The following is a 25,589-nucleotide window of genomic DNA, read 5'->3' as shown; positions in this document are numbered from 1 at the left end:
ATTTGGATTCTGTGCTACAGCACCTCTTTGCATGCACTGACAGGGAGCCTAAACTCTGCACTGAGAATTCTGGGATCAAGCATCTAAAATTCAGGGGTCAAAATATACATCTGCTATCCAAATCCTTTCTGGGATCTAATTTCAACCTGCCATGGCAGCTGATAGCTACAGTGATTAAATACTGGAAAGCTAAAATATAAATTATTTTTTATTTGTTTTATAAAGACAACTTGTATATAATCTCATAATAAATCATTTGCAACTCATGTCCAAGATAAAATTTAAATCCTTTTAGCATTAACAGTGCACCATAAATGGCAGTATCCCCATAAAAGTATCCAGGTAACAAAACTGACTTTCTTGGAATTGTACAACACATAGGTAATTAAAACCTGACCCAAAGTTTTGGGTGTTCGAATACTCCACAGATAGAACAAGCACAGAACAAACTTCTCCGTTTTTAGTGAACATAATAGAAAACAGTACTTTTAAGGATAACATTGAACACCTTCAACTCCACATTTGCAGGTCTGTTGCACGCACCAATTCCTTAATAAATTTATACAGTACAAATGCAACTTGAATACAAATAGCTAGGTCCTTTGATTTCCATACATGTGTGACCCTGACAAGCTGCTTAAGCATGGAAAGCAACATACTGGTTAATTCCACAGAGACTGGAGTCGTGCCCAGCCACCACTGCCTGTCTCACTCTCAGTAGCCCAAAGAATGGCACATACGTTTTTGCCCTGTTCTGGACAAGGTAACTGGTGCTATTAATAGAGAAACTTTAACCTTGAGTGGTTAAAACCAAACAATAACAAAACAAAAAAAAAAAAGACCAGCAAAAATCTTTGTAGGCATGTATTTCAATAGATAATGGAAATGGAAAAAAGTAGACACAGTACAAATCATGCTATGTGATACTCAGCCTTCAATCAAAAGTACTTTTTTTAAACTTACTCGACAACTAAGATTCTAGCTACTGAATGACAAGATTATTTTCCTCCCTAAACAGCCTAAGCTACCAATATCAAAATATATCCGTAGATACACTGAATAGTAAGTACATTAGGCTACTTTGGTGAACAAGTCAGTAAGATTTTTTGATTATCACACTATAAGACAGTTCAGATAATCTTCAAATCAGCAGGTTTCCAATATTCAGAACAATATATTTGTGAGTACAACATTAAGTGAATTAAGTTACCTTAGACAGTATATCCAAAAATCTATGATCTTCAAATGAAACGCGATACCTTGACAGATTAGCATACAATCCTTCCTTTAAAGTTATACAGTTTGTAAACAGATGTAGCAATGTTTATGTATTAACTTTATTAATAATAAGCTTGAGATTCTGTAAAAGGTACTTACTGAAGGTTCATTCTTTTAATAAAAAGCAGCTTACAGTCTCAGCAACTCACAACATTTAAGGTGAAGCAATATTTTTCTCTCAGTGTTCAAAGTACTCAGTACTCGTCATACACATTTTAGTTTCCCCAGTGAACATTGTTATTTTCAAGCATCTTCTAGAGATCATCTATCCATTGATTTCTTACACAACAGACATGAACAAGATGTTGAAAAAAATCCTTTAGAGATCCTCACTGCTTTCCTCATCCCCCAAATTCTGAATCCCAAATAACTTATGGTAAAAATACAAATTCTGTTTTGGACGAAAACATACAAAATATACACCATGTAGTGTGTGCACCTAAGTATCTCGATTGTCAAGCAGTTTCTACTTTGACGAATACACTTTCTTGATGTTAGAGATGAGAGTGTGTTTCACTGATCTTTGCTGATCCCATTTTTCGCCATTTTTGGTAGTCGTTTTCCCTTTGTGTAAGCGTGGTACCAGAAGTGGAGAAACAAGACCAAAAACAAAGAGCCATACACCCAGATAATAAACATGAAAATTGGATACTGGTATGGACAATCATCCATGAAGTAGATTTGTGCAATATGGCCTGTAATCAAAACAAACTGGACCTGGGGAAAAAGGTGAAGAAAATAAATACTTTTTAAATAAATATCAGCCTTACTACAGAAACACAACTTGCCTAAGGAAGAACAGAATGCCTTGGGGGAGAGCTCTTTTTAAAACTGACTGAGATGAACCTTTAAAGCCCCTCTTCCAAATGTTACTTCACTGAAAAACACTTCCATATAGAAAAGAAAGAGAAGTCCTGCGACAAACTGAATTATAAGCAGCACTGAGAAACCCATACTAGGAGAATGGGAGTCTGCCCTGGCCAGTTCTGAAAACAAGAGATGGGAGATAGCGTTTGACTACTTGAGAATGGGAGGCTCCTTTAGAAAAATTAGCCAGAAAAAACCCACCTGACCAAAAAAACAAACACATGAAAAGACAATAATTACAGGATTTCAGAACATGAATTCCCACCTTGCCCACATACTACCATGCGACACTGAATTCTTCAGGTCCCAAAGAACAATTTAATGGACAATTACAAATAAAAGTTTCCACATGAACTCAAAGTTAATAATCCACTGGTAGTTCTTCCAAGACAAAAAGACTAAGCTATAAATATTCAAGCTTAATTGTTCAATTTCACCTGGTTACATTAACTATTCTATTACCACCAGACCTGGTGCAAGCAGCCAGCCATGACTGTTTCTACCTGCTCCTTTCCCTCCTCCATCAGCATCCTTGCTCGGGCCAAACTAATTGTTTAGCTGGAAGCTGAATTTTGAAAATTCAGCTATTAAAAAGGCCAGGCATGAAAAAGCACCCAGAGTGGTAACCTTCTGAAAGTGATCTAAGGCTAATAAAACACTTACTGTAATTACTGAAAGGGAGAGTTTTAATGCTCTGAGTTAAAGAGAAGCAAGTTCTCTAATCACACATTTTCTATAAAAGAACAGACATGGAATTCTTAAGAAATACTTCTTTTTCCCTTTTGTTACTACTAGCCATATGTAGTCTGCACATCAGTTTTGTTTCCTTGGTGTAAACTACGTTCTAATCATTTTCATACAGGCAATGAGTTTTGTAAATATATTTACCAAGCACTGCACACCTAAAAAGCTCATGTGTCTAAATCTGTGATTATAGTGAATACTGAAGTCAGCATATTTAAGTATATAACTGAGGAGAGCTCACTTTTGTTTCACTCAAAACACAGGTAAACCTTGTACCAATTGTAAGCTACACACATGAACATAACTAAAGTACAAATGTACTGCATTAATTCTGTGTTAGCTACAATCAGCTTTGAGAGGTGTTTATTCAAACAAGTTACTCACAAGTTGCATAGTGGTCATGTATTTTTTCCACCACAAATATTTATAATAGGCTGGTCCCAAAGAACAGATTCCATAATACGTGTACATGACAACATGGACAATACAGTTTAGCAGTGCATGAAATGTTCCCAAACCACCTGCAATAAAAACAAACACAGTACCAGTATTATTGCATCAGGTATTTAAAAAGCTACCTCAGGTCCTAGTGCTCTGTTTTGGAGTAGAAAAACAAGGTACCACAAACCCTAAAGGCTTTGATTAACCCACAAGGTATTTAACTTGAACTGAGTTGACACCAATTCTGTGGGATTGTATCAGTTTCTGAGCATTTCCAAAACAGCAAGAAAACCAAGGTGATTGAATTATCTGTAAAAGATTTTAGTGGAATTTTTTGTTCTTTTGGTTCACTTTTTAAATTGTTTTTTTATTAAAACATATACATGATGGAGATTCAGAGAATATAGTAGAAACAGTGTTTTACACCTGTTTTACACCTGTTTGCTAGACATCACAATGAACTTTCCAGAACTCTGAAGGATAACTAATAATTCATTCCCCAACACAGATTTCCAGGTTCCCAGGGAAAGAATCACAATGTCACATAGTAAGTTTTTGGAATCTTGACCTAAGTGAGGATCTCATAAACCCATCATCCACCACAAAAGTATTCTTAGAGCAAAAAGGAAATGTAAGACCAAGTAGCCCTATTTATGGCAAACTCATGACTGAAACAGGTAAGATAAAAACATTTCACAAAGGAAGTAAAGAAATACTTTTCCTTTTCCATTGGATCAACTATGGAGTTAAATGATCCTGCTCAAAATTGTGTTATTTTAATGAACACAAGAAATTATAGGTAATAATGATCCAATAAGCAGCAGCCAGCAAAGTATTTTTAAGAGAAATATGAACATGAAAATACTGAGCATCAGAAGAAAGCAAGATGACAGAAAAACAGATATTTAGAGAGAGGGAAAAGAAAAAAAAAAGCCAATTTTCCATTAAGTACCATTCAAGTTAAAAAGAAAACATCTTTTGTGATTTTAGTAGCTCACACTAATCTTCCATCTTGATAGACCATAACTCCCCCTGCCGTGATTGTAAACTTTCTTTGAAACTTAGCTATTTATATTTTTAAAAATAATTCAAGTGTTCTTACAATTCAAATATATGTACTTCTTTTGGCTTGCACAGTGAGTATTGAGAAATAAAAACAAATAGATAAATCAGAACAAAAGGAAAGAACACCCAACTAACAGTACAAAAATATGCCTCAAAAAGCACCACCATACATAAGCTCCATTTTACAATTCCCTGTTTGAATCAGATCAGAGAAAAAAAAAAAGAGGGGAAAAAAAAAAATCTCTATCCAAATGCACTGGTTTTTTACCAGGTTGAAAACTTGATCAATGCCACCATTTAGAAGGACAAATAGTGATGAAACTGAATACACAATAATCATCAGCAGGACTGAAATTCTTGGAAAGAAAATTAAGGTACCAAACAGAACAATATTTGGAAAGATTGGTGTAAAGATAAGCAATACAGCTGTAGGAACAAATACAGCTCTGCATGTATACCAATGACTATTATTAGCAGAGGACAAAATGGTTCTTGCATACTTTGCTGAAAGTATTTGTGAAATTATCATAAGGGAAATCTGAACCTGATGCAAAATCAGAAGCCTGTAGCTGGTATATTGATACTGTCTAGATAAAAGGCAGAAAGTTAATCACCTATAAATGGAAACTTTTTGAGATTGAAGAGGAGGAACTGTTAAGTTGTTTGTGCTTTTTTGTGTTTTCCAAACATACTGAACTGTGTGCTGAGAAAACTACTCACAATTTCATCATTAACGAACTGAAATACCAGTTACTCAGCAACATTTTAAAAAGACATGATCAAAACACCAGCTTCCTATTAACAATAACTCAATAAATCCAGCAGAAACATATTCTTCTATACACTAGGAAAATCTGCACACTGGATATGTTCAAAAGAGTCCATCTACCAATTCTACAGGCTGCTTCCACTTGTTACTTTTGTATTCATGACAGATCAGATTTAATAAGCAATGGTTCTCTTCATCAATTTGTCACCTATTTTCTGGGAAAAAAAAAAACAAAAACCAAACACGCCAGAGAACATGAGTGAAGAAACACACAAACCCCCTATTTTTCAGGGGCAACTCCAAAAAAAAACCCAACAAACCCACAGCCTCATAGAGATGGACTGCTAAATGACTCTGAATTTCTCCACTCAGTGCTTCTCAGGCTATTCTCACAGTAACCTTTGTTTATTAATGGTGCACACTAATATTACAGCATAGGAAGATGCATGCACAGACATACAGAGCAGGAAAGGAGAAAGTCAAGATAAGATGGGAGTAGACAAATACTTTCAATTCAGTATAATTCAAATAAGTTTCTGTAGTAAGTAAGATCCAGAAAAATGTTTCTGTGGTTTTGTGGAAGTCAAAGTATGGGATGTAAATACGCCCCAGTTACACTACCTGAAGCCAGCAAAAATAGCTACAAAGGGGGACAAATGGCTCTGATGTCATTTCAACAGTCACCTGCCTCATATGTCTCCCTTAGCACTTGTGATTTTGCAGTCTCATCTCTGCATATGTAAGTTCTCTTCTGCACCCTTCACACCCCTAAGAAAAAACAACACTGCACAAAATGCTGTCAAACAGGAAAACTGAGTACTCCCCACCCATTTAAATAATTATGGTGATCTCAGATGCTTCATGAAATACTGCAGACATCTAAATTTTAAAACACCAATGTTTGCAATGTTTTTTTGTCCAGCATAGTTAACTTTTACTATCAGAAGATATGTACAACTTCAACTCTCTCTCCACTACCTGCAGCAAATTTGACTCCAAACCACCAGGTCCATGGCATGATGGAATGATGAAAGACATGCAGGAATGTAACTTGGTTGTTTTTCTTACGCAGCACAAAAAAAATCTGAAACAGATTTTTAATGAACAGAATGTTACAGTAGATAATCAAGCTGAACATACTTAGAGAAAACTATGCATTAGTGCTAGCTGCCCACTACTATACATTTAACAATTCTTCACAGTCTTGGAAGAAGAGGAGAAACTGAGGCTCAGGAGATGCAGACTAGTTTCCAAAAGTAAGTAAATTTGTATGTAAAATTCAGCTATGGCATCTCAAAAGCCAGAGCAATGTTTGAAAGCGAATGTCCAACGTTGAACCATCACTTACGTGTGCAACAGACAGCATAAGATGGACTTGCTTAGATTGAGAAGTATCTAGAAGCATCAGATTTTAAGTCCCCTGAGCTACTAATGCAAGGCCATTTGGGAAAATTGGCCAAAGGCCTAGCACCAGACACAGACAGTAGAAAATATCTGGTTAGAAAAAGCGCACTTTTTTTATGAACACTGACTTGGTTATCCTTGGAAAAAGGCAAAGTTGAACTGAATATATGTACGTCTTCTTAGTTATATTGATGGGACACATTTTAAAGGACAGATACTGAGGGAAGTGTAAAAGGAAGACAGGGCAAGAAAACTGTATGAAGTCAGGTCATGCAAAGGGGAGTATCAGATGGCAAGCAAATAAATACAGCAGAAAAGAAGTCTGGTGTGTCAGGGAAAACATTTGGGAACAGCTGACTTAAATACAGCTAAGAAATTATTTTTGCAATAAATCCAAAAAGCTGCTGAGACAAAAGTACCTGATTGGGTAGATTCAAACAACACAAACTAAAAAAAAAAAAAAAAAGACATTTCAGGCCCAGGACCAATTAAAAAGGAACAGACTAACCAGCGGGTAGTAAAGTAAAGGTAAATAGAGGACTAAACTTGTCAGGCTTTTCCAGTTTTAGCATTCCTGGCCCTTCCATTACCATTCCATTTGGCTCAGTCAGTAAGATCTTCCAGCACTGAATCATGAGTATTTGCATATGAAAGTTAGATGGCTAACTTTACTCACAAGATGTATAACATCCGAACTGCTCATGAGCCAGCTCCTGAATCACCGCTGTTGTGCCCCACAGAAGTTAAATCAGAGCTGATTCCAACACTCTGAAGCTAGCTTGAGAATAGCTAAGCCAACCCTACTACAGAATCACAGAAGAGTTAGGACTGGGAAGGACCTTAAGATCATCTAGTTCCAACCAACCTGCCATGGGCAGGGACACCTCACACTAAACCATCTCACCCAAGGCTCTGAACACCACCAGGGATGGAGCATTCACAACTTCCCTGGGCAACCCACTCCAGTGTCTCACCACCCTTACAGTAAAGAACTTCTTCCTTATATCCAATCTAAACTTCCCCTGTTTAAGTTTGAACCTGTAACCACTTGTCCTATCACTACAGTCTCTAATGAAGAGCCCCTCCCCAGCATCCTTGGTAAGCCCCCTTCAGATACTGGAAGGCTCTTATGAGGTCTCCACGCAGCCTTCTCCTTCTCCAGGCTGAACAACCCCAACTATTAGGTGTTGGTCTCAGGAAGAGGGGAAGCAGACGCTTGCTGGTGGCAAGTGCAGTCTGCAGACTGTTTCAATGCATTGCTGCTCAGACTTAAAAAACAGGTTAGAGTGCCAGCCTGACACCAAACATATCTATAGTCATGACTTCCAAGATATACACAGGAATTCAGAGCAGGTATGTATGGCAAATTTATGCTGCATCCAGAGCTGCTGATGCAAATATCCTGAATGTGGAAGATAAAATCTGAAGATGACATGGAAAAGATTCACCATGATCAGCTGTTCTTTCATCTGCAGTGTTGAGACAGCACTGCCGTAGCACAACAGGTTAGTGTACTCGGCTGTTAAACAGACAAGTTATCATGGCTCCCTAAGTTTTTAAAGGTGTGTTCCATTATTAACATTTTTCCTGACAAGCAATAAATGACAGTGTAACGGGACAATAAGATGAGAAGAGATAGTAAGGGTAAACACCTTGACAGTATTCCACTGATTGAAGATTGAAGTGCTAAATAAAAATCAGGTTATGCTCTTCAGTCCCCAACAGCACCTGTTCTACTGTGAAAAGGAAACATCAATACTTCTTTTATTAGGCTACAAATACTTACAGTGTCCAATAATTCAATGAACTTGGAAAAGTAGTAAAGCCAGCAAGTTCGTACCATCTGCAAGAGTAAAAGCCAAAAACTGTTTAATTGTAAGAGTCATTAATAAAACAAAGCAGCTGCATAAAAAAATAAAGTATATAAAGAAAAGTAGTGGGATGAGTAAGCAGTGTCACAAGGTACGCACTAAATATTTAACTATACAGTCTATTTTTTCTTTAAAAACACAAAACATTTAATCCTGCAGGAATTTTAAAACCAGGAGGAACAAGCCAACAAATACATTGACTTTTTCTTTCTACCAAACAATGAACCCCTCCAGTTAATTCACATGCTCCACATTATGCAAGAGGCTATTTCCATTTAGTACATTCCACTCTACTGCAGTGCATTTGGTTGTACAAAAACCGTTTCTAAACATAAAGTCAGTGTAGCATAACAATTAAGCTTTGTGTTTAGCAACTTACTCTCAGAGCTGTAGGTGACCTCGAGTAGTCAACAATATCACATCGAAATGAGTACCCTGTGGCCCAACCCGACATAAGAAACTGGAGCAAAGAAAAGGGAAAAAATTTGAAAATTTCATTATTTCAGGATTAGTTTTACAATCACTAAGCAGAAGCAGAAAACAATGTTAAAAACTTGTTGAATTCGCAGCTGTGTCAATCACCTACCTCTGTGAGGCCTAGCTACCCAGTAATCCTTTGCTGTTGCAAATTAATGAATTTCTAACTCCAGGACCACACCTATAGAAAAGAACTTTCCTTCTACACCCATAATTTCAGCACTAGTAACTGAAGAGGAGAAACAGCTGCGTCTCAAAACCAGTGCTAAAAAGGCAACTTACTGTGTAAATCAGACCACAAAAACAAAGCAAACATTTTGATAGTTTTTGAAAATTGCTATCACGGTCAACCACCTTAATACCAAAAAGAAACTAGCACAGCATCTTAATACTATAAGAAAACCAGCCCAACAGAAAAATATGGCTTGATATTATGAAAGACAAGGAACTGTATATTTTGTACCATAGTTTTAAAATTTTCCTTAGTTAAACAGCATGATTCATTTAGTCTTTCACTGATATAAGCAATGAGAATTAGGGGTTTACAATCAAGAGCATATGCATGACCAAAGGACTGTCTGTAACAAATATAATTTAATCTTTTCTCTTGGAATAAATTAAAGCTTGGCATCCACTAGGACTACCCTATCTTCTATCTATTCATAAAGTGTTTCTCAGCCATTGATCATCATCGTCCACTCATGCATGGTAGCAGGGAGGTTCAGCTCTCTTAACAGATAGAAGGGTTTAGTCCATTTAACTTCCTAGAAGGATCAGTTGCTTAAATAAAACAAGATTTGAAACACCACCCAGACAGCACAATACTAAAGCACCCACCAAATGGCTTAGTTCCAAAGAGGGAAAGAATCAGCTTTTTGCTGAGCACCAGACGATAGCAGAAATTCAATCCATCAACATTCAATCCAAGCATTCTTTCATGAAATTGTAACATGGAAGTCTGTACAGCAGACTAATCGAATTCTGTGTCAGTACCAGACATTAACAGAAGCTTAATATTGTTCTTTGGTTTTGAGGGTTATACCAAAACCAACCTGGCACCAAATCACAAAAGTTCAGTGATTTGTCAAAACAAAGTCTAAAGAGCAAACATGGACATCTTGCCTACCAGTTTCCCCAAAACAATCATGACACAAAGCAGCTGCTGCTGCACTGCCTTTAAAGTGCTGCTAAAAGAAACGTCACACAGTTCATTGTTAAATCACGATGAAACTTATGCAAATTAAGCTAACAGAAAGGTATCCTGCCAATTTGGTGCAATCCGACAACTTCATTACTAGTTTGCCAAACCTGAAATAGCCACACAGCCATATTTAACACAAAGAGGGTCAGTACTAGCATAGTGATGCTTCACCAAAGAAATGTATGAGATATCATTCACATTATTCCTAAATAGCTGCACTTTAAAAACTAGCCAACCAAAAAACTAGCCAACCAAAAAAATCCCCAACCAAAACACCAACAACCAGCCAAAATAAAAAAAAAAACAAAAAAATAAACCCCCAAATATTCACCCACAAACACCAAAACAAAAGAATCCAAACAACGACCAAAAAACCCCAACCCAACCAAGCAGAAAACTCAGCAGACATTAGCTATCTTAAGGATTAAGGCAGCAAATTAAAGATTCTACCTAAGTTGTACCTTCAGTCTATACCAAAGATTTTTAAGTCATTCAATCCATAACACTATAAAACTCATCAGGCTTTTCAAAGTCTAACATTTTGCTTGAGCAATGAACTACAGCAAATCTCAACATTCCTTTTTAGACAAAAATATTTGCTATATTTGGGGTAGGGAAAAATTAATGCTAAAGGCTTTCATGGTTTGGGTTTTGGGGAGAGGGGTGTTGGGTTTTGTTTGGTTTTGGGGTTTATTTCTTGTTTGTTTTGGTGGGGTTTTGGAATTTTTTATTTTGGGGGGGGGGTTGTTTGGTTGTTTTGGTTTGTTTTTTAAGATGAAGATTAGATTTTGTTAACTTCTGTCATTTAAAGGGCAGATCCATCTGAAGATTATTTGATAGTAAATATACCCAATACAGTGTTTGAAAAATCAGTGTCGATTATTACGTGGTAGGACAGAAATAGTTACAACAGACTAAGGAAAACAGTCTGCTTCACCTACTACAGCCCAGGGAAATTAAATAAATTACGAGAATTTTTAATTTTGTAAATTACATATGATGACACATATGATGTTTTACAATCTTACCTTCTAGGTATGACTTATTCCCTTTTTTCAAGTATCATCTGAACTAGTCTAGTATATTGCTTGGAGGAATATAATTACAGCAATCAGAATAATAGCTTTTTGAGAAGTGCAGAGTGGGAATTTTGTTAATAAATTTAAGAGAAGTTAGTAGTTAGCAACACAAAACATATAAATACATTACAAAAAAAGTAATACTTACTTCATAAGTCATATATAGAGAGAGGGCCACCACACTAAAATTATAAAATGCCATTATCTGCCTGAGTTCAAAAGGCTTTTTATTTTCCATGATTCTGGGTCCCAAAGAAGTGACAAAATAAATGTAGGTTACAATGATAAAGGTTGTTGGAAAAGGTGAAGACATGAGTGGCCATCCTTCCAGCCTTGGATCTATAGGAGAGGAAGAAGGGAAAAAAGACAAAAAATCAGATCTTTCCAGGACTTACTAAATCCTAAACCAGCTACAGAAAGGTAATTAATTCTTAATAGCTTTTTATTTTCACTGATCATGGTTTTTTATTGTAACTGATCATGTTTCAGAGTCCATTCATCTCAAATCCATACTGACTGGATAACAAGATTTAGCACATGTAGGATTCAACACTTCTCTGCATCAACTTTTCACATACAATGAACAGAAGAAACAGAATCATAAGTGGCACGACTAGGGCTCTCCATGAAAATGCTGTGCTTTCACACATGAACGGGGCTCAGAGGGCAGCATAAGAAGGCAGCGTACAAGCAGATCACTGAGGCTGCTTTTCCATGTGAGATTTCATTCTTCTAGAAAAGCATGAACCTTATTTCATGGGTTCAAGTCACAGGGAGCAGCCACACTTTGCAAGATCCTTGAACTTTATAAGCCACATGATGTTAAAAATACTAAGCAAAAGGATTTTAAAGTTCAAAGGCCTTCTGTCCCATAAATTGGTATTCATAGTTTAGTATTTGAGGCTTTATGCCTATTCAGTGCAGACATGTCACCACTTTACAGCACCATAAAACACACTTTCATATTACAAGCCTCCAAGCAGCAAAAATGTTTTCCCAGTTACCCCAGACAGAAGCATTGCAGAGTCCTCCTCCTATGTACACCCCACTCCCTCTCCCTGCAGCTGAGGCTGGCAGGCACTCCTAAGCTTCACCACACCAATGCACCCTTCTGTGGCCCATCACTGGGTCCCAGCTCATCAAAAACTTCCATATTTCTCCATAAGCAGGAGAACAGATTCGTGCTTCATGTTCTTTAAAAAAAAAAATCTATATATTAGTTTTAATTTCTAAAAACCAACTTTTGGCATATTAATTTCTGAATGACCCCAAACTTAACTAATCATAGAATGGTTTGGGTTTGAAGGGACCTTCAACAGTCATCCGGTCCAACCCCCAGTGATTCAGTAAACTGATGCTTTCATGGTTTGTAGCTGTATTTTGGGGGTGAAATTATACCACTGCAATTTTTGTTAAGTGCTTAATTCATGGCCAAATGTCTGAAGTCTGTGATTTTTCAACCTACAGCATTCAAGCACCATACCACCCAAGATACCTTCTGATTTTGTTTACAGCCACTGGAAGTTTTAAAACAGGTTGAGGAAGAAAACACATATTATAATGCTGCTCAGTCTGTCATGTGCCCAGTGATGCTGCCCACAGACCAACAAGGATTGTGAAACACATCACTAGGCTCCTGTATGTGTTGAACTGCAAGAGAATCACCAGCTCTTCGCAACTGACTGCTTTTTGTGCATCCACCCATTGCACTGGTACTACCAAAATTTTCCCACTGGTCTTCCCAGCTTGATTCTGACAAAACAACATCCCACCACTAGCAGTATGCCATGAAAAGCCACACAGAAGCACTGCTAGGCAGGGGGACAAGGAAGTCAAATTCCGAAGTCATGTATACTGCTGCAGAAATGCTCCATCACCCAGCTCTATCCCAATCCACTTCACCCCAGGAGTCATATTGATAAAACTCCCTTCTCACTTGTATGCTGTGGCTCTGCAGAACAGGACAAATGGTTCTCAGCTGTACTGGAAAAGATAAATTTGTAATTTTATTACCAAACCTTAACTGCTTCTCAGGTTTTCCCCAGGAGTCAGCTAATCCCTGTCACTGTGTGCCTACCACAGTGAGGAACATGCCTCTTCTACTGTGACAGATGGGTCTTAACCCAGACTTGAGATCATCTTCATCTTTTTTTGGCAAGTATTCAAACTACAGAACAACAACATTAAAGCACAGCTTCATATCTGTTACCAAGTGCAATAAGAGACTAACATTTTTTTTCAAAACAGAACTGTGTCAATTACTTTGAGGATTAATTTTTGAGATACTGTGACTTAGCAAGGTTTTTATTTTTTTTTTTTTTACTTTGAAAAGCAAAATACCATGCACCTAGCTCAATTAAGTGAAAAACACCACTATTTGGTAATGAAGACGAATTAAGCCTTTGCACTCAGAAGCACAGGAAAAATGCAAATTGTACAATTCAGGTAAGCCAGAAATCACTGTCTGCACTTAATTAAGTCTAAGGTTAAACCCATGAACTTGATGGGTTTTGAGTTTTTTTCTTTTTTAAAATGCACAAAATAGTCTATTTTTCATAGTTCAGAATGTCTATAGGTAACTTGGCAATTCTTAGAAATACTTACAGGAAGACAAAGATACTTTAAGTTGATAAACAGTATATCTGGAATAGCTACGCATCGCTATTCAGAATTATTGAAAGTTAGTAAGTTTAAGATTTAAATGACTCACCGGCATCTTTAATCCATTCATCATACAGTAGCACAGCCTTTGATGTCAGATTGCTAAAGGCCATTTTCACTTGATTAAGATTTTATGATCCTGCCTACAGGAAAACAAACCAAAACAGAAATACAGATTTTTTTTTTTTTTAATTAATAAAATAAAGGTCAAGAAAGTGTTTTGGAAAGGATATTCACAAAACAGAAAGAAAAAATTATAGGGGGCCAACAGAGCACCATATGTGAAATACAGATCAGGGAGCTTTTACTGACCATACCACACTATGCTTACGGCAATTTATAGCTGAGCTGTTATGTACAACAATATGACTTTGTAATTTCAACATACCAAATAAGATGGTTCCACGCTATAAAGTGTTATCTCAAGAAACCATGCTGTGGTTAACCATTACAGTTAAGGGGTAAATATAAAGAGCAGCTGCTTAAGTTCAGTTTTACTACCATCTCCACTTGACAGACCAAGTCACTGTTATGTGATCAAGTTCAGCTTTCCAACATTTAGTGTTGAAAATTTTAATTTTTCTAACCAAGAAGTATTTCTAAGGTAGGTGGGAAGGAAGGAAGGTGCCAATATGTCTGCATACTCCTTTTAAATACAATAATTACCTATGCTACAATTTGCATGCAAATCACACCCTGATGAATCAACTGTTTCCACAACAGGATCATGAAGTGTCACTGGTAATATCATTAACCCAAGAGAATTATCCGGCATACCCAGTTTGCCTGCAGCACCACCTACATATGTAAAACTTTTCAGAGAAGTATGTTTATATGAATGATGATTTTTCCTTCAAAATCAAATACTAATCAGCCCTGCCCTTGCCTCATTCCACCCAGAAAATACTTTTCAAAAATCCCAACACATTTGAAGAGTGTCTCTCCTATTCCCGCTCAGGATCTCACTTTGCCATATGATTTCCCTCTATACCCCTGTGCAATCCTCACACTATTTAGTCACACCTTTGTTAGTCCAGGCTGTAGCACACTTTGATAACCAGCTCCTTTGCTCAGGCTGTCCTTCTGCGTCTCCTTCAGACTAAGGGAGATGGAGGTTTGGAGAACCAGTTCTACCCTCATGATGGTAATGCATCTCTCCTCATATCTCCCCACTGTCATCTTATTTATCCTTACCTTAACACTCCCGAAAAACAATTTCACCCTTATCTCCAGGTCTACAAGCACCCTCTTGTTCACTGCCACTTCACAGGAGTTTTTAGGTGCCTCAAAAGTACACAACACCCACCATTCATCACAAGATGCAACACAGACAAGCTTCCCTTCATTAGAGTTCATCTGATCTACCTTTTCCCAGTTCTCACTTTGTCAGCCACTAGTTCTCCTGCTTGCAGCTCTGTCCTGTGTGTCTGATGAACATCTGAAACCACCATCAATTTTGTGTTCAAAAAATATTCCCTCTCAGTCTGTTTAAAGTACACATTTTCCAGAAATACCATCCTCCAGCATCAGCATTCCCCAACTCAATGTCAATGCCTTTATGCTGACCATTTTCGCATGCCCTATATTTTATATTACAATGTTTGCTACAAAGCTCTGTATTTATGAAGGTGCTGACAAAATAAGCAGCAGCATGGGATATCCTCTTCCTTTTCTAATGGAAACTTAAGTGGCCCTCTTCCTTTTGGGACCAGCAATCACATGACACAAAAGATTTTATGGGTAAAGACAAATTAAAAATATCCCTGCCATTTTGCTCCATAAACCAAACTATAAATTACATCAAGCATATGTAAAACCAATCCTGTTTTGTACACATATCAGACTGCCCAACTATGACAGCCAGGCATCTCAGCTGTAACTGGTGCTGAGGGAAGTGTCACAAAATCTGTACTTTGTAAATACTCATTTCAATAATTACACTGATTTCAATAACTTATCTTTAAAATCCGGTATTCCCATTTCAGTCTCATGAGAACAGTCTATCAAGAGATGAGAAATGGCAAATAGAAGGTACCCTGTTCAGGAGTTAGGACAATATTCTACCAAAGTCTATAGACACCTTGTGCACAGCATGGCTCAATATTTATTAAATATATTCACTGAATATGAATATTACATTATATTTAATCAATTCTTCAATAATAAAAATAGTTCTCTGATTTCACTGCCAGTCAGTTTTCTCACTCTCATCTGATGATGTTACTGGAACTCAGTCAGACCAGGTAGCTCAATATGCTGACCAAAACCTAAATGAAAGAAGTAACCTACTGCTTCAAAACATGCTTCCAAAAATCCAGAAAATTCTGTGTGAATGTTGGCTCAAAAAGAATTTACTATAAGCTTGGGGCATTGATTGACTTTTTCTCCCTTTTACAGTGCAGACCTCTCATCCTGAAAACTGCAACCTCACAATCACACAATTCTTTACATTTATCACTTGACTTGTTGACATCATTTTATTTTTGTGTTAGGAGTCCAATAAATGTTCTGTCAGTGTTTAAACAGAAACTCTTATGACTGCAAGGCACTGGGACCTAGTGCAAGCTTTTTATCCGGAACCAGACTACTTCCAACAGATTGCTTCTGCTTCTAGTAGAAAGGCAGCAGGTCAAAATAGCAAATCCTCACGTTTCCCAGCCTCTGCCATGCTGGTGGAGAGGCCTTTGTCCCACCTCCCCTGACTCCAGCATTTGCAGTTCTTCCCCCTTTAAAATGTTTCACAAGAGCTAAGACATCCTTCACGGCTCTCAGCCTTCAAGGTTTCTTTTCTGTTCATAACCAAGCAAGGAAGCTCCACAGTAGATGCTAAACTTTTTCTGGAAGTTTCCGCAGTTTAATTACTATCCTAGAAAGAATGATGCACCAGTCAGAAAGCAGATACAGCCTCAACACAAAGACATACTGACTGATCAATTACCTTGAATCTGAAGGTAAACAAACTACAATAAGGTAAAACTATTTTTAGAGTAGGAGTAATGTCTGCCAGAAACAGTGCTGATCAGAACTTTTCTACAGTTAAAAGATTCATTTTAAACCAACTTTCATATATAACACTACTACTTTGCTTTCAATGGGCTTTACAATTCTACCTGTTTTCTTAATCAGGTACCTAGTTTTCCCTTGGAAGCCCATTTCTATGAACAAATGTTTGCATTATACTGTTAGCATTTCAGGATTCTTTGTTTGTTAGCTATCCACAAGTAGGGTTGATGGCAGCGTGAAAAGTATTTTGTCTTATCCTGTTACACCTAGTTCACAAATTCATACCTACTGGAAAAGAATAGGTTTAAGGCTTGTTTGGTTTTTTAATAGAAGCATAAAAAAAACCCCACATGCCACACACAAAATAAACAATTAGCTTGTGCTTCAACAAAAAACCCACAGCCTTTTTTAACGACTGCTTTCTTACAGTACAACACGTTGTTAAGGAATAACCTGATAACACTTTGACCATAATGCAACCTTCCATAACACTTAGCAGTTTTGAAGTCTACAGACCTTATCCTCTAATGTGAGACTGGAAATATTTGGCCTGTAGGGATAAAGACTCTGGGGCAGAGAAGGACACTTGATAAATATACAGCTTTATTTCTTCATTACGTAAACTCATCTGAACATTAATCGTTTGTATAACCACAGTTTCATCAGGAAAATAAATATTTAGTTTTCAGACCTTTTAATGTACTTACAGAATCAGCACATCAGCACTTTTATTTCCAATATTCCACTTTCTGCTTTTAACAAAATTTAAAAATGTAACTTAAATGCACTAACACTAGGGAATTTTATTCTTAAAATAGAGTGTCTAGAAAGTTCACATTCTCAGAATTAGGGAAGTCGCAAACCAGATTCATTTTCAAAATTAGGTTCTTTTAAACGGCATATTGGAAGAAATTTACATAAACTTAAAAAAATGCAGTCATGTAACTTCAGTCTGCTTAGCTTGAAAAGTTCCTTAAAACACAGAGGCAGTTCTCTCAAGCACATGCATTCGGAAAACAATCCCTGAAATCACCCCAAAAGCATATGCAATGTACTCAGCTCTTACAAAGAAATTAGCGCTATTTTTCTTTTCTGTATTTTTATTTTAAAATGCCATTGGAATAGTAATATTGTTCACCTAGGTTCATGCCTGCTGCACTAACATAATTTCTGAAGGCATCTTTAAACAACTGTATCCTTACCATTATAAAAATAGGGAGTGTAAGAGAGGCAAAGGAGAGAAATGCTAAAAGACCAAAGTAATTTGCTGGACTCTGGTCCCCTGCAGCTCAGCAGACAGCTGAAAGAGACCACTAACAGTTAAGGCATCTAGCTTGGCAGAACCAATTTCAAGTGGGACTATTACTTTTACTGAAGAGGCAAAGGCAGCTGATAAGATCATTTACACAGCCAAAAATGCCACAAATACCACACCAAACTATACGTGAATGAATGTCTCATGATGACAAGTAGTATGTAACAAGCTGCTGGAAGTGCTCAAGTTCAGCTAGCACACAAAACTATTAGTGATTCTTGTTATGGGAATTACTGGTATGCCTCAAACATTCCTTATTTTTAAATGAGAACATGAAGTTTCTCACATTCCTTTGCTTAGCCCACACGACAGATATTTGCCATTCTTGATGCTCATTTATTCCCCCTACATATTTTTTAAACATTAAAACAGATACCAAGATTTGCTTTTAAATAATAATTCTACAAATGTTTTGTTTTGATGGCTACTGAACAACACAAGCAAACAAAGGAACTTGACAAAAAAAAACAAGTAAAGTGAAACAATCTAATGTAAGCTCTGTCACTTCAGAAAACAAATTCCAAAACTCAGCGGGAACTTAAGAATTTGCACTAGAACTTGCTAAGCTAATTATTAGTAAGACAAAGGAGCTACCTTTACAGGGACCCCCGTATAACAATACAGTTCAAACTTCAATGGAATAATTTCCACCCAAGGCAGACCGCAAAAGCAAAGGTTCTGGAGAATGTGAGAAGCAGGCAAGTAGGTAATGATGGGGGCACCCTCCACCCCAGAGAGCCCACTGGAAGATGGGGAGAGTCTGTAGAACACATTGACCCATGCAGGCCTGATTTCAAAATGTTAGCTTAAGAAATGACAGTAATACTGGCTTACATATTCAGGCACAGTTATGAAACTTCCATGTTTCAGAATCACTTGGCATACTTTCGTTAATTCTGCTCTTGAAGTTCAGAGGGTAATTAAATCAAGACATTTCACAGATGGTATCTTAAGTTTTACCTGGGAAATACCAGCTCTGCCCTTCCTATTTCCCACGGCTGTGTGCTTACATAATTGCAGTTACTCTAGCTACATTCCTCCATATGCCATTTGGCAAACAAATACAAACTGCCTTACATTAGACGGGTTACTCACCTATATTCTGCCACAAGTTTTATACTTAGCTGGATGTCTCCTGTTGTTAGGGGTTTCCTTCAGAGAAGTTTCTATTATCTTCCCCATCCTTTATGCCTTCTGTCGACCACCCTTTTGAAAAATTCATCTCTTAGGCAAATTGGCTACATCCTGCTCAGCATTTGGTGGCCTTTTCTTCTTTGCTAATGTTGCTGTTTAACACTGTTGTTCCTGTCAGATGGCAGTTCTGCCCAAGTAAGTGACAAAAGATGACAAAAGTGACAAAAGAAAGATGACTGTATGCTGCAGAGGTATTTTGAGAAACTTCCAAACTTTGAGAGAGGTACTAGTTGCTACCTTTATTAAATTTCAAATTCTGTTTCTGAAGCCAGTCCATTTTAAAACACCAACCCTAACTCTCCAGAATGCATCAACAATCTCTGCAAGTACGCTTTAGAGTAGACATGGGGAAGAGAATAGCAGATTTTAAGACAAATATAATCTCTTTTTTAAAAAAGTGGGCATGCTAAAAACTGATTAAAGAGTTTTAGAAACTATATTAAAACATCTACTTGCAAAATTACCCATTGGCAGTATTCAGTAACAGATCAACACATCTCTGTAGACACCCTTACTGAATTATTTACACAGTATCTCTTTAACGATTTGCTTTTTAAACTAGCATCAACTCTCTCATTCACTTATGTGAATCGTCTGTTAGCAGCAGAACTAGTGAAAACACGTTTCATTTCAATCACACTCCCGATTGCTTTTCTGCCAGACTAATGGATTTCCTATTCTGATCTTGCATAAAATAAGAAGTCCAGCTTGTATTTCCTTCCACACCTGCCTATAAACTGTTAAAAGAACTGACACTGTAGACTTCATAGCAAAGCTGAACACTGGCAACAGGCACAAAAAAGCTGCTTCCTGTGAGAAGCTGTGCCCAATGCCCAGCCAGAATCGTAACAGCATTTTCCTGGTCCACATACACTGATCAATCACCAGCAATGGCTGAATTGGGAAGCTTCAGTGTGCAGTCCCACAGCATCACTGCTGGCAGGTCTGGCAGCTGCAGGATATGTCACAGCAGCTCAAAGCTTAGTCTTCTGGAAAAATAAGCTATTTTTCAGCCAACCTGCACCCAAAAGCATTGAGGTTCACGTAAAGTAAACACAGAGGTAAAAGAAATGCAATGCTGTAGGCACAGAGAAAGGTGACAGTAACAATCCTGTCTTAGATCCCTTTAAGCTGATAGTGAAATCATGTAGGAAGGACACAGAATTATCATGTCCAGTCCTGCTTACTCATAGACAATCATGTACTGATCTGTTGAAGTTCACACCCTGTACCACAAGTCATCACTCTGTCCATCACAAGCCACATGGGACACTCTACAACATGACAGCCACAGCCACAAAAATTACATTGAGCTACAGCGAGGCAGAAAAAGATCTGGCATCACCAACATCTTATATGCATCACTAGGGGTTGCAGTGACACATGCAAAAATTATCTTAGGGACTGATGTCCTACATCACATAAAAGACACATCAAGTCCAAACAGTCCCTGCAATCATAGCCTGGAAGAAAGTTTCTTTGTAAGTGAGAACCCAGTTCAAGACCTGAACGCAAGTTACCAGTTTAACTCAAATATGAGAAGATCTCTGGGCAGGCCCCTAAAAAGATTCCCAGTTTCAGCTAGGACGTGAACACCACAAAATTAAGTGTATCTTCCCCAGTTTTCTCTCCCTCACCATGTTCCCAATGTTTCAGAGGAAGGCAAAAAGATAAGCAGGCGGAAAAAGCTCCTTGAACTTATTACCAGTGCTCCCCTGTCTTTACAAAAACTCCTCATCATTTGCATATCAGACATCCTGCAGCCAACTACTCTCACCTGCCTACTCCTGTGCTGCAGTGAGTGGCTCTTTATCCTGGGTTCAGCAGCAGCAGTCATTTTTCTCCTTCTTAGTAGCTGGTGCAGTGCCATGTTTCTGACTTTCCGCCTCAGAATAGCACTGATAACGCCAATGTTTTTAGTTGTTGCTCAGTAATGATTACTCCAACCAAGGACTTTCTGAGTCTCATGCTCTGCCAAGGAGGAGAGGAAGCCGGGAGGAAGCAGAGGCAGGACACCTCACCCAAATGAGCCAAAGAGGTATTCCATACCACAGCACATCATGCACAGTATATAAAATGAGGGCAGTTACCCACAAGGGCTAGATCGCTGCTCGGATCGGGCTGGGTATCAGTTGGCAGGTGGTGAGCAGTTGTATTCTCTTCCCTTGTTATTTCCCTTACTGTTACTATTATTGGTGGTAGCAGCAGTGGTTTGCGTTATACCTTAGTTACTGGACTGCTCTTAACCCATGGGAGTTACATTCTTCCAATTCTTCTCCCCATCCCTGCAGAAGCAGAGGGAGGAAGAAGGGGGAGAGAGAGCTAGCAGCTGCATGGTCCTGAGTTATCAGCTGGGCTTAAACCATGACACTCCTGCACCCAGCCAAGGGCAGAAGCTCTTCTCGGTGGTCACAGTGCATGACTTGCACTCCTTCGATTCCTGCTCAGTGACACCAGCTCAGGAAGTGAGCCCTGTGGCACGTATCACATGACAACTTTCACCTACGAGTCAAAATAAGGTTCACATAGGATGTAATTCTTTTTATTAATGTAACTTCCATTAGCTACTGATATATCATACCCTTATCAAATACCTTTGGGAAAGTACCGATTTAGTAACTGGTCATATCCGAACCAGGTTAATCATCTCCTTGAATAGATTCTCCTTACCCCTATTTGCTTATTAGGTAACTAGAAAACTTTCTGCTGCATTTCAGTCTTTCTTTCAAGACCAGATCAACTAAGCTTTGGGTCACTTCAAACAGGTTTTCATAAAATGAGAAGCAGGGGCTAGACAGCAGTAACACAATCTAGTATTTTCAGCTGCGATACACAACCATGCTAACTCCTACATCCAGTACTTCCCATTCATTCCTACAAGCCACCGTCTTCATAATAAGGTGAGCTTTACCCATTCTGGGTTTTATTTTCCCTCTTCAGTAGAGACAGCTCTAATGTAAGACTTGTTTACAGCTGTACTGTTTCTAAAGCGCATACACATTGTTCGTAACAAAGCAAACCAGAATATAAAGCTCTGTACTGAAGTAGAGGATAAGGAGTGGAACTCACCTGCTCTGCAATGACAGCACAGCCTAGATTTTTAAGACAATTTATAGGCAAGCCCTCAAAAGGCAGAGGGAGTGCAAATGCTAACAAAATGCTTTGAATGAAAGCATCAAAGATGGCTGACAACAAAGGTTTGTGTTTTATGAGACTAAAAATGAAGGGGCATCCACAAGCTAGGTCTAATGACATTTAATTTCTTCTCACTGTGGTGGTGAGATTGCTTGTTTTGAGTACATGCTGTAGTTACTTGAACGTTTTGGTAAGACTCTTCAACATTCTACAAGACAGATAAAAGCATTCTCATATAACTTATCAATACCTTCCCAGTACACTCAACAAAGCAGGCCACAAGCAACACATTCTCAGCTAACGTTCCCAAGATCTGTGATCAGACTAAAGCTCTCTCTCTTTACTCCTTCCCGCTACTGCTAACCAAAGTCTGTATCATTGCTGAACCTCTGGGTAGGATGGCTTAGAACTGACTCTGGTTATTAGCACTATTGCTTAAATCCATCTGCCCGATTAAAGTCACTCATGTCCAAATACAAAGGAACATGAGTGACTGTCCCCTTCCTTCAGGAGCAAGCTGAATCACTGAGTTGGCTCTTTGTCATCTATCCTCATTAACAGTTAAGAATGCATATGACTTAACTCCATATGAGAAACTCATACATCCCATTAATTACAGTAGAAGCAGTTTGCTACCAAGGACCTGTAAAGAACTTAGTTTGTGTTTATCCATCACTTAACAGAACAGTGACATAAATTGTCATTAAATAACCAGAGTGGGGGGCACTCCATGGAAGTTAAGCAGAAAGAGAAATGCAGAGCTAGACTTCACCTTCCAGAAAAGAATCCTTAAAACAAATGGGAACAAGACTTGTTACACAGGTAACATCTCAACAATCTATAGGAATGGAAAAAAACACACAAGCCTTATTTCCAAAGGCACCTACTAACTAATCAATGGCAACATACCTGTAACTATTCAGCACTGCAGAAAAATAGATACAGAAAAATCAGACCATAAATTTCCACCTGTGGCAGACAAAGCCAGCCAGACATTGATGTCTTTTGTAACAGGAAAACACAGCAGAAAGAAGTTTCATAGGAAGGGGAGACAAAAAATACATAATTACCTTAAGAACACAATACCTTAAGAAAGAAGGGGTGTGCAAGTAAAGTGAAAAAAATTCACCATTACTAAAAAAAGAAGTATTTTTCTACACTCCCATCTTGCCTATAGCATACACTTAACCCAGCTACTGCCACTGCAGCTGCCATGACAAAATGACATTGCAAAGTCAAAGTAATTTTACAGAACTTTTATTGGACCATCTGTAATCTTGCTGGGTTCAGATTACTGGTAAGTAGTAATGCTGGTAACACCACTGTGGAGTTCCAAAATACTATTTTGTTCACTCTTTAATGCAGCAATTTGCAAAAGCTGAATTGCTCCCACGCTGCTTTTATGCTGATGTGGACTGATTTCCTTTACCATTGTTTCCCACTGCCTTGTACTTGCTCCACCTACCCACCCTCTGGGTCCTAGGCTGAAATCCCAAGCAGCAAAATACCGCGTTCCTTCTGCTCCAATTTTGATTGTGTTGCATTAGGCAGGCATAAATTTTAAAGGCAGCTGACACCCTCCCTTACTAGCACCTCCCTTTTCTTTAAGCTACCCTTCAACATAGCGGACATGCTGCTGAACACTGTATACATCAGCAACTGCATCCTCCCTAGGAGGCTCTTCCAAAAGAAAGCTAGAACCAGCTGTGCCAGCACCTTCTGCAATGACCCGCACAGCACAACCATGAACTTTGGGAAGCTTGACACAGGCAAGGCTGCACAGAGGGGAGATGGCTGAGCTTTAGGGTGACAAAAGCCTTTTTAAAGGAAATCTCTGCTAAGTGTTTTTAAACTAGTCTCAGAACACTCTCCCCACCCAAGGAAGTGTGTTGACAGTATAATAAAAAAAGCTGCTGCTCCCAAGTTCACTCTTGGCACATTAAATACTGTTACAAATGTGCTTTTTGGAGTGTTCCAGGAAGCTACTGCACTGCCACATCCTAAATCTTTCCAGTCCAATCTGTACAGCTGCAGTTGGAGGTTCCAAATCACTGAAGGATACACAATGAGATATAAAGGCCTTAGGTTTGGGGAGGTTTTGTTGTTTAAATCAACATTCTTCAGCATGATGAAAAGTCCAGTTAAATCACTACAAAACATACTCCTATGAGTTTCAGTGTCAGGCAACCAACAAAAGTACATCATACTATTGTTTGGAGACTCAGGCCTCTCAGCCAGAACAGCTAAACACAGCAGTAAGAACATGAACAGCCTTCAAATTTCTCCTGACACTCCTGTTTTTTCTCCTGCATTCCAAAGATGATCTCTTAAAAAAAAAAAAAGAAATAATCAGTTTATACTTGACCAGAGTTACTGCAGAATTGAAATACAGTTTCAGAAATCAAGGTGAGGTGGAAAAGCCAGGTGCTTTCCAGTAAGTGTCAGCTGCACTCTGTACTCAAGGGAGGGATCACAGACAGCAAAGAGACATCTGAATGTTAGGGATATCAGGAGGAAACGACCCTGCAGACTCATTCTGTAGTCAAAGCCAGGTGTAAAGTTTGCATTTTGCCTATACTTTGAGTTCAGGAATGAATGCATGGAAATCAGTGTATTACAAAATCCCAGTTGATTTTATCTGAAATTTGAGTAAACTTTTGGGTAGCTGTCTTGGATGCTGTTTACACTACTTCATGGCCAGTAACTTTCCACAGCACTTTCCCCTTTTGAGGTGCTTGCACCCCTTGGATGGTGACCCAGTTTGACAGAGGTGAGGCTCACAGCGGGAACACAAGAATGGGAGCACCCTTGCCTTGACTCGGTATCAATAGCACTTCCAGAAATGCTCTTTTCCACTTGTTGTGAAGGTACCCTTCTAAGGATCACAGAAGTGTTGGACTTCCAGAGGGTTCACATGGAAGCCCTGGGGGTCAAGACTCAACAATCAGTATGGCATAGGGGTAATTGTAGCTGCCTACAAGCACTAGAGAGAGGACACATCCAGTGAAGGTGATTCAAGGGCAGTCAAAGGCCTATGGAGACAAAAGAAAAAGGTTGCTCCGCAGGCAAAGCAATGCCCCCCAGG

At 38.4% G+C, this 25,589-nt stretch overlaps 1 protein-coding gene across 1 annotated transcript; it reads right to left on the bottom strand.

Annotated features, from left to right (window-relative positions):
* Positions 1-1,599: 1,599 nt before the first annotated feature.
* On the bottom strand, positions 1,600-23,495 carry ELOVL7 (ELOVL fatty acid elongase 7). Its single transcript, XM_061480122.1, has 8 exons — positions 23,414-23,495; positions 13,907-14,000; positions 11,345-11,535; positions 8,819-8,899; positions 8,355-8,411; positions 6,143-6,248; positions 3,274-3,410; positions 1,600-1,995 (listed from the first exon to the last, which is right to left on the bottom strand). The coding sequence occupies exons 2-8, from the start codon at positions 13,968-13,970 to the stop codon at positions 1,792-1,794; spliced, it is 840 nt and encodes a 279-aa protein (XP_061336106.1). The 5' UTR covers positions 13,971-14,000; positions 23,414-23,495; the 3' UTR covers positions 1,600-1,791.
* Between the last annotated feature and the right edge of the window lie 2,094 nt (positions 23,496-25,589).

The sequence above is a fragment of the Pezoporus flaviventris genome, unplaced genomic scaffold (assembly GCF_033815535.1).
Source record: "Pezoporus flaviventris isolate CSIRO_AGI_PZ_B2104156 unplaced genomic scaffold, CSIRO_AGI_Pfla_v1 ptg000172l, whole genome shotgun sequence".
Classification (NCBI taxonomy): domain Eukaryota; kingdom Metazoa; phylum Chordata; class Aves; order Psittaciformes; family Psittacidae; genus Pezoporus; species Pezoporus flaviventris.
Note: the sequence above shows the minus strand (reverse complement) of the source record. Positions and strands in the feature narration are given on the sequence as shown.